This window comes from Ailuropoda melanoleuca, chromosome 8, assembly GCF_002007445.2.
Source record: "Ailuropoda melanoleuca isolate Jingjing chromosome 8, ASM200744v2, whole genome shotgun sequence".
In the NCBI taxonomy this organism is placed as follows: Eukaryota; Metazoa; Chordata; class Mammalia; order Carnivora; family Ursidae; genus Ailuropoda; species Ailuropoda melanoleuca.
In genome coordinates this window covers 124,462,671-124,479,209 of record NC_048225.1, presented here as the reverse complement: position 1 = coordinate 124,479,209, position 16,539 = coordinate 124,462,671, and the positions used below count along the sequence as shown (strand labels likewise).

The following is a 16,539-nucleotide window of genomic DNA, read 5'->3' as shown; positions in this document are numbered from 1 at the left end:
GGTAAATTTAGTTCATTCTTAGCCAGGCTGCTCTGTTGGGCTTTGTTCCTTCTACGCCTGCCATGTGCGAAGGGTTCAGACAGAACCAGCATGTGGCTTTCTAGTTCATGTGGTATTTTTAAAGCTGTCTGTGCCTGTGAGGAAGTAGAACATGGTGAGGGAGAAGCCGTAAATGCTTTTCATTCCAACCGCACCAGAAACCCTGGTCCTGTGAGTCTCTTAGAGGGATCTATTCCAGACCAGAGTTAGTGATGACTTGTGAAAAAAACTCCCAAAGAAGTTTGGGGTGACCTTGAGTGACAGTGTTGTATACAGCCCAAAATGAGCCAAAGTGTGTGTGTGTGCGCACGCGAGCGTGCATGCCTTTTTTGGAAACTGGTTTACAAGAATGTTGAAGTCTCTGCTTGATATTTACCTATTTTTAGAGAAACCCCTTCTTGCTGAGTGTCGAGGTGAGGGATAGTGGTAAAGGGTAGGACCCCATCTCATTTTTCCAGCACGATCGGAGACGTTCCCTCCATCAGGCTGCTGGGCAGAGAAGGTCAGGGCTGTGGCTGAGAGTGGGGAAGCCACTGGAGACACGGGTCCGACCAGGCTCCCCTGCTCTCTAGAACAAGGATTCACACAGCTTCACTAAAGTTGAGCTCCGTCAGTTATAACACGGGGATGATTTTCTCCTGTAGGGTTGTTTGTTGTGAGGACTAAATGAGCTACTTGATTAAAGAACATTCTAATACCCACTGTCCATCTGTCTATCATCTATCTATCTATCTATCATCTATCTATCAATCTATCATCTATCTAGACGCATTAATTATCTATGGGAAAGACAGAACAAGCCAGCAATAGTGACTGCCTCTGAGAAGGGAGAGTTGCAATGCCCTGGATTGTCTTTTACTCTGTGCATATATTGCCTAAATATGTGTGATCTCTCTCTATTTTTTAGAATTAGATGGTAGAATGCCAGACACATAGAGTTCAATAAATGTCAGTTCCCATCTCATGATCTTCTCTGCTAATTCCCCAAAAGGTACAGATTTTGTTAGGTGGGCAATCCGGCTTTCTCTGAGACATTCCTGTGGTCTGCCCTAACTGCGGGTGGTACAACATCTCCCAGGGACGGAGCAGGTAAAACTGAACATATAAAGAGATGAAAACAGGGGCTCCTGGGTGGCATCCGACTCTTGATTTTGGCTTAGTTCACGATCTCGGGGCCCTGGGTTGGAGCTCTGTGTTGGGGCTCCGCGCTCAGCAGGGAGTCTGCTTCTGTCTCTCTCCCTCTCCTTCTGCCCCTCCCCCCACCTGCATGCACTCTCTCTCTCTAAAATAAATAAATAAATAAATCTTCTACAAAAATGGTTAAAGTGTTAAATGTTGTGTTATGTATATTTTATCACAATAAAAAAATTTTAGAAGAAAAATGGATTTACCATATGTTTTCATTCTTGGGCATTTATCCCAGAGAAGCAAAAACTCATTTCATGCAAAAACTTGTACATGAATGTGCATAGCAGCTTTACTTGTCATAGCCCCAAACCGGGAACAACTGAAATATCCCTTGATGGGCGAAAGGTTAGACAGACTAGTCCATCTATACCATGGAATACTATCCAGCCATAAAAAGATACAAACTAAACTATTGATACTTGGAATAATTAAGATGACTCAAATAAATTATGCTGAGTGAAAAAGAGCCAAGCTCAGCAGCGTGCTACTGCATGAGTCCGCGTATGTGACATTTGTGACATAACGTAACGCTCGGTAGGAAGAACAGAGTAAGGTCTCCCAGGAGCTGGGGAGGGAACGGGTGACTGAGCGGCTGAGGGATTCTGGCTGCGACGGTACAGGTCAGGATGTTGGTCGGGTAGCGATCACACGAGGGCGCCCAAGGGAGTAAACCCTGCAAGCTGCACATACACTCCCACGTAAATGAGGGCGCTTACAACTGGGGGCTGTGTGATCTGAATAAGCTTCCCAGCTATGCCAGGGTCAAGTTTCTGGTTTTGATATCGTCCTACGGTTACGCACGATGTCACCACTGGGGGGGAGGGGGTACTGGGCGACATGCACACAGAGGCTCCCTGCACGGTTCTTTTTTTTTTTTTTTTTTTAAGATTTTATTTATTTGAGATAGCAGGAGCAGGGTGAGGGGCAGAGGGAGAGGGAGAAGCAGATCCCCCGCTAAGCGGGGAGCCCCATGCGGGGTTCTATCCCAGGACTCGACCCTGGACCCCAGGATCACGACCTGAGCAGAAGGCGGAGGCTTAACCAACAGAGCCACCCAGGCGCACCCCCCCCCCCAGTTCTTTACACCTCTCTATGCATCTACACTTATTTTAAAATAAAAAAAGAATTTTTTTTTTTAAGAGGTACTTTCCATATGCTATCTCGCTTGATCTTCTCAGGGACCAAGGGAAGCGAATAGTATGATTGACTATTAACATTTTATAGAAAAGAAAAACCAGGCCCATGGAACAATGGGCTGATTGAAGCTTACATCGCTAAAAACAAGCAAACTCACATCCTCCACATGAGTATTGATGTATTTATAGAAGTATTTATACGTACAGAAAGATTTAGGGAAGCCAATAAAGAAATACAGGTGCTCTGTAGACGGCCAATTTGCATCACTTACGGAAGACTTGGAGGCTGTAACGCCTGGTGGTGGTGACCATCCCCTCCACGGTCTTCGTGTTAATGTCGGCTTTGTAGACGCCTGAATCCTCCAGCCTCAGGTTCCTGATCTCCAGGTTATAGTTCTGGCATGAGACATTTATTCGCTCGTTGTAATTTTGGTGGGTCACAGACACCTTGGGTGCTGTTCCTGGGTCTCCAGGCGTTACAAAAGCAACAGATGTTTCAGAGTTCCAGACAATGTTGACAACTTGCTGTGATTTTTCGATATTTAAGGGGAAAGTGACTGACTCCCCCACAATCCCAATCACTGTGAGGATGTCTGTGTCACTTCTGGCTGCTTCCAGACCTGGGGACATAAACAGAAAACCATAGCCATTTACTGTTGCACCTTTTAGAGCCTCCTGTCTCCCTAGGCTTGAGCCTCCCTGGAAAGCCGCCCAGATGCCGCTCATCCAAGCTCTGGAGGGTTGTTTTTGTTTTTTTGTGGGGTTTTTTGGGGGGGGGTTGTTTTGTTTTGTTTTTGGCATTCTACTCTACATATAATACGTTATATGGCTACATTTTCGAAGGAATTCTCATTCAAAAATGAAGTTTCCGGTGAATTTCCGGGGATCTGTTTCATTAGAAACATTTATATAGACTTACAGACTGAAAGGTCTAAGGGATTAGAGGGACAAAGACCGTCCACCTAGGGAAGGTTTGAGAATTCAGTGTCTTTCTTTCCCAAGATCAGATTGCCAAGTGATGGAAGAGCTGGGACAAGAGCCTGGCTGCTGTGGTCTTTGCAAGAAGAAAGCTACATTTGTGCCTTTATTCCCAGAAGACAGAGGCAGAGAATGCTTTGGAGGTTCTGGAGTAAATATTTCCCAAGTTGGGGGAGGTATTTTTTTGTTCACTACTCCATCTCCAGCCTCTAGATGAGTACATGACATGTAGTGGGTTCGTAGTAAATATTTGTGGAATGAATTAATACATGGGATTCACTTATGCCCTGCCTAGAATCTCTTGAAACAACTTCTGAAGTAAGCAAAATTCATTTATTCATTCATACATTTATGAATGAATGCAGGGATTTATTCAAGGTCAGCTCCGTCCCAGATACTACGGCAGGTAATTATTAATCAAATTTCTAATACAAATGTTTGCTGAGTGTCTACTCTTTTAAGTGCGATGTAAGGAGCTGGGGGAGATAGTGGTGAGTAAAACCTAATATAAAGTTCCTGCTCTCTGGAACTTAGCAGTTAAAGGAAGAGATCAATGTTGATTGGATAACCACAGATGCACAGATATAAAATATATAGCTGACTCTTGAACAGCACAGATTTGAACCATGTGGGTCCACTTATACATGAATTTTTCCCATAAATACCATACAGTACTGTCAACCTATTTTCTCTTCTTTATGATTTTCTTAATAATATTTTTTCTCCAGTTTACTTTATTGTAAGAATAAGATACGTAACACAATAAAACATACAAAATATGTGTTAATTGACTATTTGTTATCAGTAAGGCTTCTGGTCATCAGGAGGCTGTTAGTAAAGTTTTGGGGGAGCCAAAAGTTATACATGGATTTTCAAGCACATGAGGGGTTGGCATCCTCAACCCCCACGTTATTCAAGGTCAACTGTATAAGTATTATGGTGCTTTGAGAGAGAATAGCAAGGGGTGTTGACCTGTTCTGGGGAATCCAGAAACACTTTCTAGTAAAAGCTGAAGGATGAACACTTTTAAAATCTAATGTGGGGTAAAATGAGACGTGTATTTTTTTTCTCTCTTCTCCTCTTTCACCTCATGAAGGTAAACTGATTTAATACCTAGTTTGTAAAATGAAAAGCAATATAATTATAAAATGGCCGCCCTTGCCCTCCCGCCCAGTAACCCCTGAATGAACCAATGGATTGCTAATACAAATGCCTTTCCTTTCAGACCAACCAAGATTTTGCCTTAGAAGGACCACCCCAGGTGAGGCGTGATGACTTAGTTGGGGTGGGGTAAGCACAGAAGATGTCACAGGGTCGTGGTGGAAGGGGAGGCTGAGGACCGTCATCTACAAACATTTTTTACGTGCTAACTATGTGCCAGAGGCTATGTTAGGGACTCAGGGAAGGATAGGATGTGGTTCCAGTGCTCAGGAGCTCCCAGCCCAGAGAATAAGACAGATGTGTTTGCAAGTAAAAAATAACACAATGGTAAGAGCACAAGAAACAAACCATTGGGTGAACAGAAGGAGAGACTAAGGCCTCCTTCAGTGGCAAGAGTCGTAGTTTACCAAAATCCAGCTTCTTGAACATTAATTCTCTCCAGATAAACTGTTCCATTGGGCTGATGGGGTGTGGTAGAGGGGCCCTCGGTGTGTGCCAGCCTGAGTCCCTCTCAGACACGGGCATGCGACCTGTGCAGGTGGACAGGGCGTTGAGCTCAGGACTCTGAGGTTGCTTGAATGCTGCTGTGCCGCCGTGAAAGTCTTACCGTTGATTGAACGAGGACCCCCCACATTTTCGTGCTGTACTGGCTTCTGCGAATTAGACTGCTGATCCTGGTGCCAGATACCCGTGTCTTGCGGGGCTTTTTAAAAGTCAGAGCCTGGCACCTAACTGCCATTCTGCTCTGTAGATTGAAGTTAAATGTGTGAAGAGGATGTGGGTTCTCTCCTCAAGCCCCAGGAAGTGTGTAGGCGATTTGAGAAAACAGAACTTCCTAGGGGTCATGGCAGTTGGGCTGCCACAGAGTGGGGCGTGTGTCATGTTGTTTTTGACTTATCCCCCATAGCAACTCATTCAGGAAGCGATGCTGGCGCATCAAAGGCCGGGGAGATGGGAGCAGAGGCAGGTAGGTCAAGCTGGGGAAAGTCCTGCTGCTGCTCTTGCTGCTTGCGCTGTTGGTGAGACTCCTGGGCTTGTGGAGAAAAGGCCTAGGGCTCACCCACACACAAGATGCAGACTTGGTCACCTCCAGGCCCTCCGACTTTGGTCTGCGTCGGGCGGCTGGAAAGACAAGGAGCCTGGAGATGTAGGTGCTTAGAAGCTGGGCCACCTTCGTAAAGCCACAGAACCTTTCTGAGTCTCAGTTGCTTCATCCATAGAATGGAAACAATAACCATAACGTTCGTTCTATCTAATGAGTGACCAGCAAATCATATCATATGAGTGGAATGTCTGGTAACCATTAAGGCAATGTGCATGTTAGTTGTTTCTGAAGTTGATAATGACGATGATTCTCTCATCCTCCTCATTTTCTTCATCATCATCCTCGTAACGGGTGCGTGCCATTTAGGGCTTCCTAGGCCACCCCTCTGATGGCCCGGGGGGTACCAAGACCATAAATGTATAAAGAACCATTATGAAGCACTAATTCAAGTAAAGCCCAGAGAGATAGTTTTAGGTACCACTCCACTTGATGGGCTTTATGCTTAAGACTTTAGGTTTTAAGAAAGAATCTCCAGGGGCGCCTGGGTGGCACAGCGGTTAAGCGTCTGCCTTGGCTCAGGGCGTGATCCCGGTGTTATGGGATCGAGCCCCACATCAGGCTCCTCCGCTGGGAGCCTGCTTCTTCCTCTCCCACTCCCCCTGCTTGTATTCCCTCTCTCTCTGGCTGTCTCTATCTCTGTCGAATAAAAAAAATAAAATAAAAATAAAATAAAATAAAAAAGAACCTCCATATCAGGTTACCCCAATATTTATTTTCCTAGGTGCTGAAATATAATGTAGGTGCTGTAGAATATGTAATATACTAATTATATATATAATGTATATTATTATATATTATATCACCATGTATTTTATATATTATATAATTATAATCACGTGTATTATTATGTAGTAATATAATATATAATATAATAGTAACATAATCTAGGTGCTATAATATAATGTAAACATTATATTAGCATTGGAGGGGACCTAAGGAAAACCCATCTTCAGAGAGAACTTGTAGCACAAAAATGTCTTGAGGACTTACCATGTAATGCACTAGGCAAGCCTCTGACCAAACCAGTTCCCTGCCGTTTTTTAGGAATTTCATAATTGCTTAGGAAATAAGACACACACACACGTAACTTTCCTTTGCAAAATGAGGTAGCAAACGGTAAATTCAAGTGAATGGTAGAGACAGTAATTGCAGTACAAACACAAAGAAAGGCGAGATTGCCCTGAGCTATAGTGGTTAGGGAAAACTTTTTAGAGAAAGTAGAATTTGAGGAGGGCTTTAAAAGAGTGAATAGAATTTTACTGAAGAGAAAGGGAAAGGATGAGTGTCTTGGGTCCTTGCGTCCTGAATAAAAATTTAGAAGCAGGAGAACATGCGATGTGGGTTGAATGAATTTGGATTTGCATAACGGAGTAGAAAGAGATAAGGTGGAGATATAAATCTGGTTTAGATCTGGGACAGCCTTGAGCCTGAGGTGTCTACATCACAGGCAGAGGGGAGCTATTAAAGTTTTTGAGGAGGAAGATTAAGATGATATTTTAGGGTCAGAGTAATAGAGTAATGATGTGTAGGAAGAATAAAAGGAAAGAGAAACTGGGCTCAAGAGACCATTTTGGAAGCTATTACAGGCATCTGGGCATGAACCAGAGCATGATAAGATGAATGGAAAGGAAGTGCTGAATTTGAGAGATAGTGCAAAGAAAGATAGGGGATAAGGAGGAAACTGATAGAATTCAATTGTTCAACAATATATTTTGAACATCTGCTTTGTGAAAACTGATAGATACTGGAAAACTGGCTAAATTTATGCTAGAAAAAAGTCCAAAGGAGAAAATAGGTTTAAAAAAAAAAAAAGAGGGGCACCTGGGTGGCACAGCGGTTAAACGTCTGCTTTCGGCTCAGGGCGTGATCCCGGCGTTCTGGGATCGAGCCCCACATCAGGCTCTTCCGCTATGAGCCTACTTCTTCCTCTCCCACTCCCCCTGCTTGTGTTCCCTCTCTCACTGGCTGTCTCTATCACTGTCGAATAAATAAATAAAATCTTAAAAAAAAAAGAAAGAAATATTGAATTTGAGGGGCCCCTGAGTGCTCAGTTGGTTAAGCATCCAACTTGTGATTTTGGCTCAGGTCGTAATCTCAGGGTTGTGAGATTGAGCCCCACATCAGGCTCTGTGCTGGGCATGGAGCCTGCTTAAGATTCTCCCTCTCCTCTCCCTTCCACCCTCCCTCTCCAATAAAAAAAGAAGAAAGAAAGAAAGAAAGAAAGAAAGAAAGAAAGAAAGAAAGAAAGAAAGAAAGAAGAAAGAAAGACTGAATTTAAGATGATGGTGGACCATCTTGGTAAGTAGTTGGAAGGATGGAAGATAAGGAAAGAGAAAGCCTGAAAGTATTGCTTGAGGGTTGTGGCAGAATCTGCCAATTATTTTCCAATGTTTGTTCTCTCCTTTTGTTCTTAGTAAGAGAATGCTTAATTGTTAGCAGGGGATATGGTCACCCAGGATAAAGACTACATTGCCCAACTCTCTGCTAGCTAACCTAGGTTATATGAGTAAGTTCAGGTCAATGGGATGAAAGTGGAAGTGTTGCATATGACTGCTGGGTCTTTAAGAAGAGAGCACTTTGCTTTCTTTGTCTCTTCCTTGCTTCTTGCAGGCTGGAATGCTATGAATCTCAGACACACATTTTGGATCAAGAAGAGGAAGCCAAGTACTGAAAATGGTGGCGCAGGAAGACTGAAAAAATATGTATCCCTCACTACCTTGTCAACTATTCAACCAATGGAACTGCCGATTCCAGACTTTTTCACATGAGCAAGAAATAAACATCTTTCTTCTTTAGTCCACTCTTACTTTTGAGAGCTCTAACTTGCCATTGAACTGAAATCTAAGTAGATTAGGAATCATCCACAGAGAGGAGGTGATGGAGGGAGAGGTGAGTTATTCAGGAAAAGTAAAGCTAAAGTCCAAGGCTGCTTTGTGAACAGTCACAGGGAGGCACTCTCGAAAGAAACGAAATAGAACACATGGCAAGAGAGGCACAGTAGTGGACAATATCATGGAATCCAAGAGGAGAAAGAGTCTCAAGAAGGGGTTGCCATGGAAGTTTAGTGATTCAGAACGTTCAAGTGGAATAAAGACTGAAAATGGACTCTAGGTTTGTCCGTCAGGAGGTTATTGATAGCCCTTGAGAATATGGTGCAAGTAAGATGATTTGAATGGAGGCCAGAGTCTAGAAGATTGAGAACAGAGTAAGTGCTAAGTAAGTGGAAAATCTTGATAGTGAAAGAAATGGGATGAAATAGAATGGTAGCTGGAGAAGCCGGTAAAACTAATTTATTTGATTTTGTCTTAAAACAGAAGAGATTGCCTGCATATCTACGGAAAATTAATTTATGATAGAAACCAAGGACATCTAATGGGGAAAGGGCAGTCTCTTCAATAACTGGCGCTGGGAAAACTGGACAGCCTCATGCAAAAGAATGTAACAAGATGGCTGTATTATACTGTGAACAAAGATGAACTCAAATGGATTGAAGACTTGAATGTAAGACCTGAAACCATAAAACTCCTAGAAGAAAACAGAGGCAGCAAGTTCCATGACATTAATCTGAGTGGTGTATTTGTAAATCTAGCACAAAAGACAAAGGAAACAAAAGGGAAATAAACAAGTGGGACAACATCAAATTAAAAAGCTTCTGCACAGTGAAGGAGCCATCATCAAAACAAAAGGGAACCTACTGAACGGGAGAAAATATTTACAAATCATATATCCGATAAGGAGTTAATACCCAGTATATATAAAGAACTCATACAACTCAACAATGAAAAAACAAATGACCTGACTAAAAAATGGTCAGAAGATCTGAATAGACACTTTTCCGAAGAAGACATAGAGACGCCACAAGTGCATGAAAAGATGTTCAACATCACTAATCGTCAGGGGAAAGCAAATCAAAACCACAATAAGATGTCATCTTATACCTGTTAGAATGCCTATTATCAAAAAGAGAAAAAATAACATGTGTTGAAGAAGCAGTGGAGAAAAGGGAACCCTCATGCACTGCTGGTGGGAATGTAAATTGGTGCAGTCACTATGGAAAACAGTATGAAGGTTCCTCAAAAAATTAAGCATGGAACTACCATAAGATCCAGCTATTCCACTTGTGGGTACTTAACTGAAGAATATGAAAACACTGGGGCGCCTGGGTGGCACAGCGGTTAAGCGTCTGCCTTCGGCTCAGGGCGTGATCCCGCGTTATGGGTTCGAGCCCCACGTCAGGCTCCTCTGCTATGAGCCTGCTTCTTCCTCTCCTACTCCCCCTGCTTGTGTTCCCTCTCTCGCTGGCTGTCTCTATCCTGTCAAATAAATAAATAAAATCTTAAAAAAAAAAAAAAAGAATATGAAAACACTAATTCAAAAAGGTATATACACCCCTATGTTCCTTGCAACATTGTTTACAATAGCCAAGGTAAGGAAATAATCTAATTGTCCATCAAAGGATGAATGGATAAGGCAGATGCGGTGCGCATACACACACACACACAATGGAATATATATATATATATATATATATATATATATATATAATGGAGTATATATAATACAGTATATATAATGGAATACTACTCAGTCATGAAGAAGAATGGAATCTTGCCATTTGCAACAGATGGACCTTGAGGGTATTAGGCTGAGTGAAATAAGTCAGCAAAAGACAAATACCATATGATTTCACTCATATGTGGAATAAAAAAACCCCAAATAAACAAATACTGCAAAACAAACTTATAGATACAGAGAACAGATTGATGGGTACCAGAAGGGGTTGGAGGGTGGGTGGGCAAAATGGGCGAATGTCAACCATATGGTGATGGGCGGTAAGTAGACCGTTGGTGGTGATCACTTCATAAAGTATACAGATGTCAAATTATAGTGTTGTACACCTGAAACTTATATGCTGTTATATACCAGTTTTGCCTGAGAGAGAGAGAAGAGGTTAGCTGGGGTGGATGGTAGGGAAGAAGACCGTGTAGAAATTTCCCTGATCAGCCCTGCCCTAGGTTAGGTGCTCCTACTCCTGGGCTCTCTGGAACTCTGTTTTTCCTTCATGGTACTTGCTATATTATGTGGTAGTCAGGAACCCTTGTGTCTGTTTCTGGACACCGTGAATGACTTGAGTCCAGGGACTATACCTTCAAATCCCCAGGCCCAGGACAGTGCAGGGACACAGACCACTAATGCTTGTCATGGAATGGAAGATGGAGGCATAGGTTTTCAATCAGAAGAGGGTCATGCCTCATCTGAAGTGGAAGGGGAAAAGGAGATGATGAGTGAAAGGAAAGAGTATTTTGAAGTGCTGTTGGGGATGGGGATAGAAGAAAACCTGCTTGGTGAGGTGAGGGAACACAGGTCTGAGTCAGGTGGCCCCATACTCAAGTTCAACCCATGACATTTACTGAGGTCCTTATCGTACTTTACTGCAAGATGGGATGTAATAATACCCACCCCATAGAACTGTTTGAGGGCACTTAGAGGTGCTTCATACACATGGACATTTTGGAGTAGAGAAGATAAAATAGAAGATCGTCATGCTTGGTGACCTGCGTCTCTTTAGTAATGCAGAAGTGAGGCTCTTTGCTAAGAGGGAAGAGCTGAGGCGGGACTAGGTAGGCGGTGTAAAGACGAGGAGCCCAGGTGTTGCATCCTGGTATATTGGAACCTAGCTGTGCTCTTTTGAGAAAATTATTGAAATTCTCTGATCCTCAGGTTCCTTACTTCTCGAATGTGGAAAATTATTCAATGCAACTATGAGTCTGAGCCGTCAGCACAATGCCTAGCACATATAAATGGGAGTTGCTGTTATTATTTTGATGAATGTAAAAATTTTGAGGAACTGCTACTGTAAGGAACATCCTAGGGATTCAACAAGACATTGATGAAAGGGGTAAAGGGGGTGCCGAGCAGCCTTGGGAGGCCAGTGAGGAAGGGGTGTCCCACTTTTACAACATCTCCCAGTGACTGTGATTTCCTGACTTCCACATATCAGACTACAGAAGGGAGGGGTGAGAAAGGCAACACTAGAGGAGAAGCAAAGGCAAGAAAAGGGTGGAACCCTAGGGTGTGGGCTTGGGTGTTCACTTAGTGAAGAGGAACCTGACTGCATGAGCTTGAGACCTTGGGAAAGTTAGCAACCTCTCTGTGCTCAGTTTTATCCATTTTAAAATGAAGCTAATAGTGGCACTTACCTCACAGACGTGTTATGAGAGTTAAAGGAGTTAATATTTGTAAATTTCTTAGAACTAGGCCTGGACTATACTAGGCACCTTTACGTGTGTGCTGTATAAAACAGAGACGACTGGTTACAGAGATGAAAATAATACTCCAGTCAGCTCCGAAGGGAAAAAGGAGAGTCGGAGCACTGGAGTCCGGAGCAGGGAGCGGCTACCGAGAGCAGAGATGAGGAAGAGCACGTTGCTGCTAACAGCTTCCTGAACCACCCCCCTCCCCCGGCTCCTTTAGGACCCTTCAAATAAGCATTTCTTGTGCTTTGGGGGCCCTACCTAACCATCCCTTCCTCTCCTTCCACCCACTGCCTCCTAGACCAATAAGTGGAGGGAGGACCTCCCTGAATGCGGCAGTCACAGAAGGGCAGCAGGAGAGGGCTGCAGACCGCACCCATCGGGAGAGCACGGGGTACAGCGTGTTACACTGAGTGAAGGGGAGTAAAGGGCAAAAAGGAAGCAAAGGGTTGAGCCACCAGACTGGTGTCATTCTCCATAAGGGTGGAAAGTCCTTGATCATGAGGTTTTAAGAAGAGGAACTTGCCGCCCCCGCACAATAGTATACTCTTGTCTACTAGATTTTCTTACTTTCTTTTTTGTCCCTAAAGATTTATTTATTTATTTGGAGGGGAGGGGCAGAGGGAGAGAGAGAATCCTGAAGCAGATTCCCTGTTGAGCACAGAGCACAATGCCGGGCTCGATCCCAGGACCCTGAGATCACGAGCTGAGCCGAAATCAACAGTTGGCTATTTAACCGACTCAGCCACCCAGGCACCCCAACTTTCTATCACCTTTTTGAGATCTGGGTTGACTTGAATCCGTTTCTTCAAAACAAAAACAAACACACACACAAATTCTCAAAACCGAGATGGGATCCTGGCCAACCACTATTTTATCACTACTTCCCTCTATTGGTGTATAATCGAAAATTGAGTATAACAAAGAAAATATGGGTACATAGCGCCACCAACATCAGTCTCCCAGCCGATTGTTCATACCTCTTTCTTTTCCAACTTCCACACAGGTGAGCCTAGAAACCCCAAACTGAAGCAAGAAAACTTGTAGGTTTATTCCTCTCTAAGGTTCAAGGAAGATTTGATTCAGGAAACACTTGAATAGCCTATGTGGCCTACCACTGAAACTTGGAGCTCTTGTGAAGGCATGCCAGCTGCTTGTTCAGTCACCATGCTGATCTCCAGGCCTGCTTCAGTGCACCAGCTGCCAAGGTGGGTCTCTACTGCCTCCTATGAGTCTCGTGTAAGCACATGGATGCTCCTTCCCAGCCTCTGTTTGGAAACTGGATTTTTGAGCTGACGTCTTGATATCCAGTTTCCCCCATACATAATATATTTTTCCATTTCTATAACTGGGCTTCTGCTCTTGAGACCTTTCTGAATGTCTGGGGTAATAATCTGCTCAAACCTCTTTCTAGAACAGAGGCTTTTTCTTTGTCTCAAAGGCCCCTCTCTATAAGGACTTTGGAATAGTGGCAAATTGGATCTCATCAGGACTCTTCCAGCCATGAAATCCTGTGTCTAACCCCTAGGATGGTGCTCAGGACCTACTTATCCATGGACAGATATCCAGGTGGGCCCACTCACCTCTTGGATTTCTAAGACTCGACTTCTGGAATGCTTCTACTGTTCTCAACATGCAACAGGACATCAAGACCTTGCTGATATTGGACCTTTGTTTATTTTGAAGAAGCTAATTCAAGTCAACCACACCATATTGGTATGACTGGTACTTGAACCGTGTCTGGATATGTTCATTTCCTCAGATGTCTTGCCTCAGTGGCATGCTTAAACATCTAGTGTTGGCAAAGACCTGCCCACCAGCCCCATTCTCTGCCTGAAAGATCCTGTCTTTATGGGAATAAATCACCACTCTCCACTGACAAATCCCAAAAGGTGATCATGATCAATAGTATGGGCATTATTTTTATTCCATCAAAGGCATCATGGCCAAAGGCAGCTTTGTTCAGTGGTTAAGTCTAAAGACATTGGAATTCAAATCCTATTTCCTCCACTTTTTGGCTCAACGACCTCTAGTTTTCCGTGTTTCATCTGTGAACCTGGGGGTATTGATAGAGCTCATCTTGTACAATATTGTGAGGATTAAGGTAAACTATAAATATGGCTACTTACAGTAATGCCAAACATGTCATGATTGCTCCATAAATGGTTAGTTATTACTATCATTGCTGGGGGATAGGAAATGGGAGCCAGCTGAAAGGTTGAAGAAACTGAAGCAAGAAAAGTGGAGAGAAAAGGAAGAATTAAAAGAGTATGAGAAACAACATATAGAAGACAATGGGCATGGAGCAAAAGTGGTGGATTCTTCCATCTTCCACCCTAGAGACTGGGTGACTAGACGTTTACAGAGGCAGTCAGAAACATAGTCACAAGTTAAGATGAGAAAGCGGAATTTGGAGCATATGACTGTGAGTCTTGGTTCTTTGAGAAAACTTTTCCAACATAGTAGAGTCATGAGTTTGTGTACTCGGACTTCTCTTATTTCAGTGATTTCAGAGGAATTCTATTGGATAGGTCATTTGCAAATATCTTTCCCCATTTAGTAGGTTGTCATTTAGTTTTATTGATTGTTTCCTTCACTGTGCAGAAGACTTTTATTTTGATGTAGTCCCAATAGTTTTTTTGTTTGTTTGTTTTTGTTGCCTATGCCTCAGGAGATATATCTAGAAAAAAAGTTGCTAGGGCCAATGTTACAGAGAAATTATTGCCTATGCTCTCGTCTAGGGTTTTTAAGGTTTCATGTCTCACTTTTAGGTCTTTAACCCATTTTGAGTCAATTTTTGTATATGGTGTAAGAAAATGGTCCAGTTTCATTGTTTTTCATGTAGATGTCCAGTTTTCCCAACACCATCTGTTGAAAAGACTTTTTCGTATTGCATATGCTTGCCTCCTTTGTTGAAGATTAATTGACCATAGAATCATGGGTTTATTTCTGGGCTCTCTAACCTTTTTTTTTTTTAATATTTTATTTATTTATTTGACAGAGAGAGAGACAGACAGTGAGAGAGGGAACACAAGCAGGAGGAGTGGGAGAAAAAGAAGCAGGGTCCCAGCAGAGCAAGGAGCCCGATGCGGGGCTCGATCCTAGAACCCCGGGATCACGCCCTAAGCCAAAGGCAGATGCTTAACGACTGAGCCACCCAGGTGCCCCTGGGCTCTCTAATCTGTTCCATTGATCTATGTGCCTATTTTTGTGCCAGTGCCATACTGTTTTGATTATTATAGCTTTATAGTATACCTTGAAGTCTGGGGTTGTGATGTCTCCAGTTTTATTTTTTCTTTTTCAAGATTACTTTGTTTATTTGGGTCTTTAGTGGTTCCATACAAATTTTAGGATTCTTTGTTCTAGTTCTGTGAAGAAAAATGCTGTTGGTATTTCAATAGGGATCACATTAAATCTGCATGTGCTAGCACTTTCAAGAGCATCAAGAAATTGAAAACCTAATTAGAGGAGGCCAGGAAGAGTTGGGCAGAAAGAGCTCTAGCCTTGGGATTAGAGGAATCAATATCCCTTTCCAGCCTTACAAATATCAGGGTGTGAAACTTCAGGTGAATTGTTTAACTTGAGTCTTAGTTTATACTTTTTCTGCATGTGATGGGATTAGTAATATCTATTTTTGCTTACTTCAGTGACTTTAGTGTGGATCACATAAGAATATAGGCATAAAAATTGCAGAATGCTTTGCAAATTAAGTGGCGTCAGATGTCACCCTCTAGCCCTTCTCTGGAAGATTGGAGGCATCCTTGGACTTTCACTTAGCTTCCATCCAGCTCTCTTCCCCAACTACTTGCGTTTTTTTGTCTACCATGTCAGGGTAGTTAGCACAGGATCGAAAAAGTTGCCCCACCTGGTCATTGCAACCTCCATGAAGTTCAAATAAAAAGAGCCACAGCTTTAAATGGTCAAGGGAACCAGAGAGACCAAGGTGCACTGATTCTGCTTTTTTAGGAAATCCCAACCCCCCTAGATTTTCTACGTTCTAATACATACCAGGAATTTGCTAGTGAGTTTTTCAGAGGGGGTAGGAAAGACTATAAGTAGGTTTTGAAATGCCAAGCATAGGGGTGCCTCGGTGGCTTAGTTAGTTAAGCGTCTGCTTTTGGCTCTGGTCATGATCTTGGTCCTGGGATCTCGCCCTGTAGTGGGCTCCCTGTTCAGTGGGGAGCCTGCTTCTCCCTCTCCCTCTGCCTGCCACTCCCCCTGCTTGTGCTCTTTCTCTGTCAAATGAATAAATAAAATCTTTAAAAACAACAACAAATAAATAAAATCTTTTTAAAAATGCCAAACATAGCCAATTTTTAAATACAGAAGGTAATTGTTTGGATTTAATGAGAGACTGCAAAGACAAAACACTCCCAGAGCTGTGTTGGTGTTACCTAGTTTTCTTTCTACTAACAACAACAACAACTAGCCTTGTGTCCTTATAGTTTACTGTTGAGCTGTAAGTAAGAAAAACGAAGTTTCAAGTTCTCCATTTCTTTTTTGAGACCTAACAAATTTGTCAAATGGAGTTAACGATCTCTTCCTCATTTACTTTGGAAAGTTTTTGAAGGATAGGGGCAGAGTAAGAACTCTGAAAGTGCTTCGAAAATAAAGGGAGCTTATAGAGACAAAGATCTTACCATGGTAATTATAGGTACGCCTTAGTCCAACCTGACAG

General features: G+C 42.8%; 1 protein-coding gene and 1 long non-coding RNA gene across 4 annotated transcripts in view; one reads left to right on the top strand and one right to left on the bottom strand.

Annotated features, from left to right (window-relative positions):
• Positions 1-16,539, bottom strand: part of LOC100479123 (SLAM family member 5) — a 33,465-nt gene that overhangs the window by 11,484 nt on the left and 5,442 nt on the right. For all 3 annotated transcript variants that reach the window (XM_011236296.3, XM_019809194.2, XM_011236295.3), the window contains one exon: positions 2,636-2,983. In XM_011236296.3, the coding sequence (XP_011234598.1) occupies positions 2,636-2,983 (348 nt within the window). The remainder of the gene's footprint in view (positions 1-2,635; positions 2,984-16,539) is intronic.
• Positions 5,408-9,282, top strand: LOC117803484. The gene is made up of 3 exons (XR_004627416.1): positions 5,408-5,469; positions 7,809-7,905; positions 8,218-9,282. It is a non-coding gene; the product is annotated as an uncharacterized LOC117803484 (long non-coding RNA).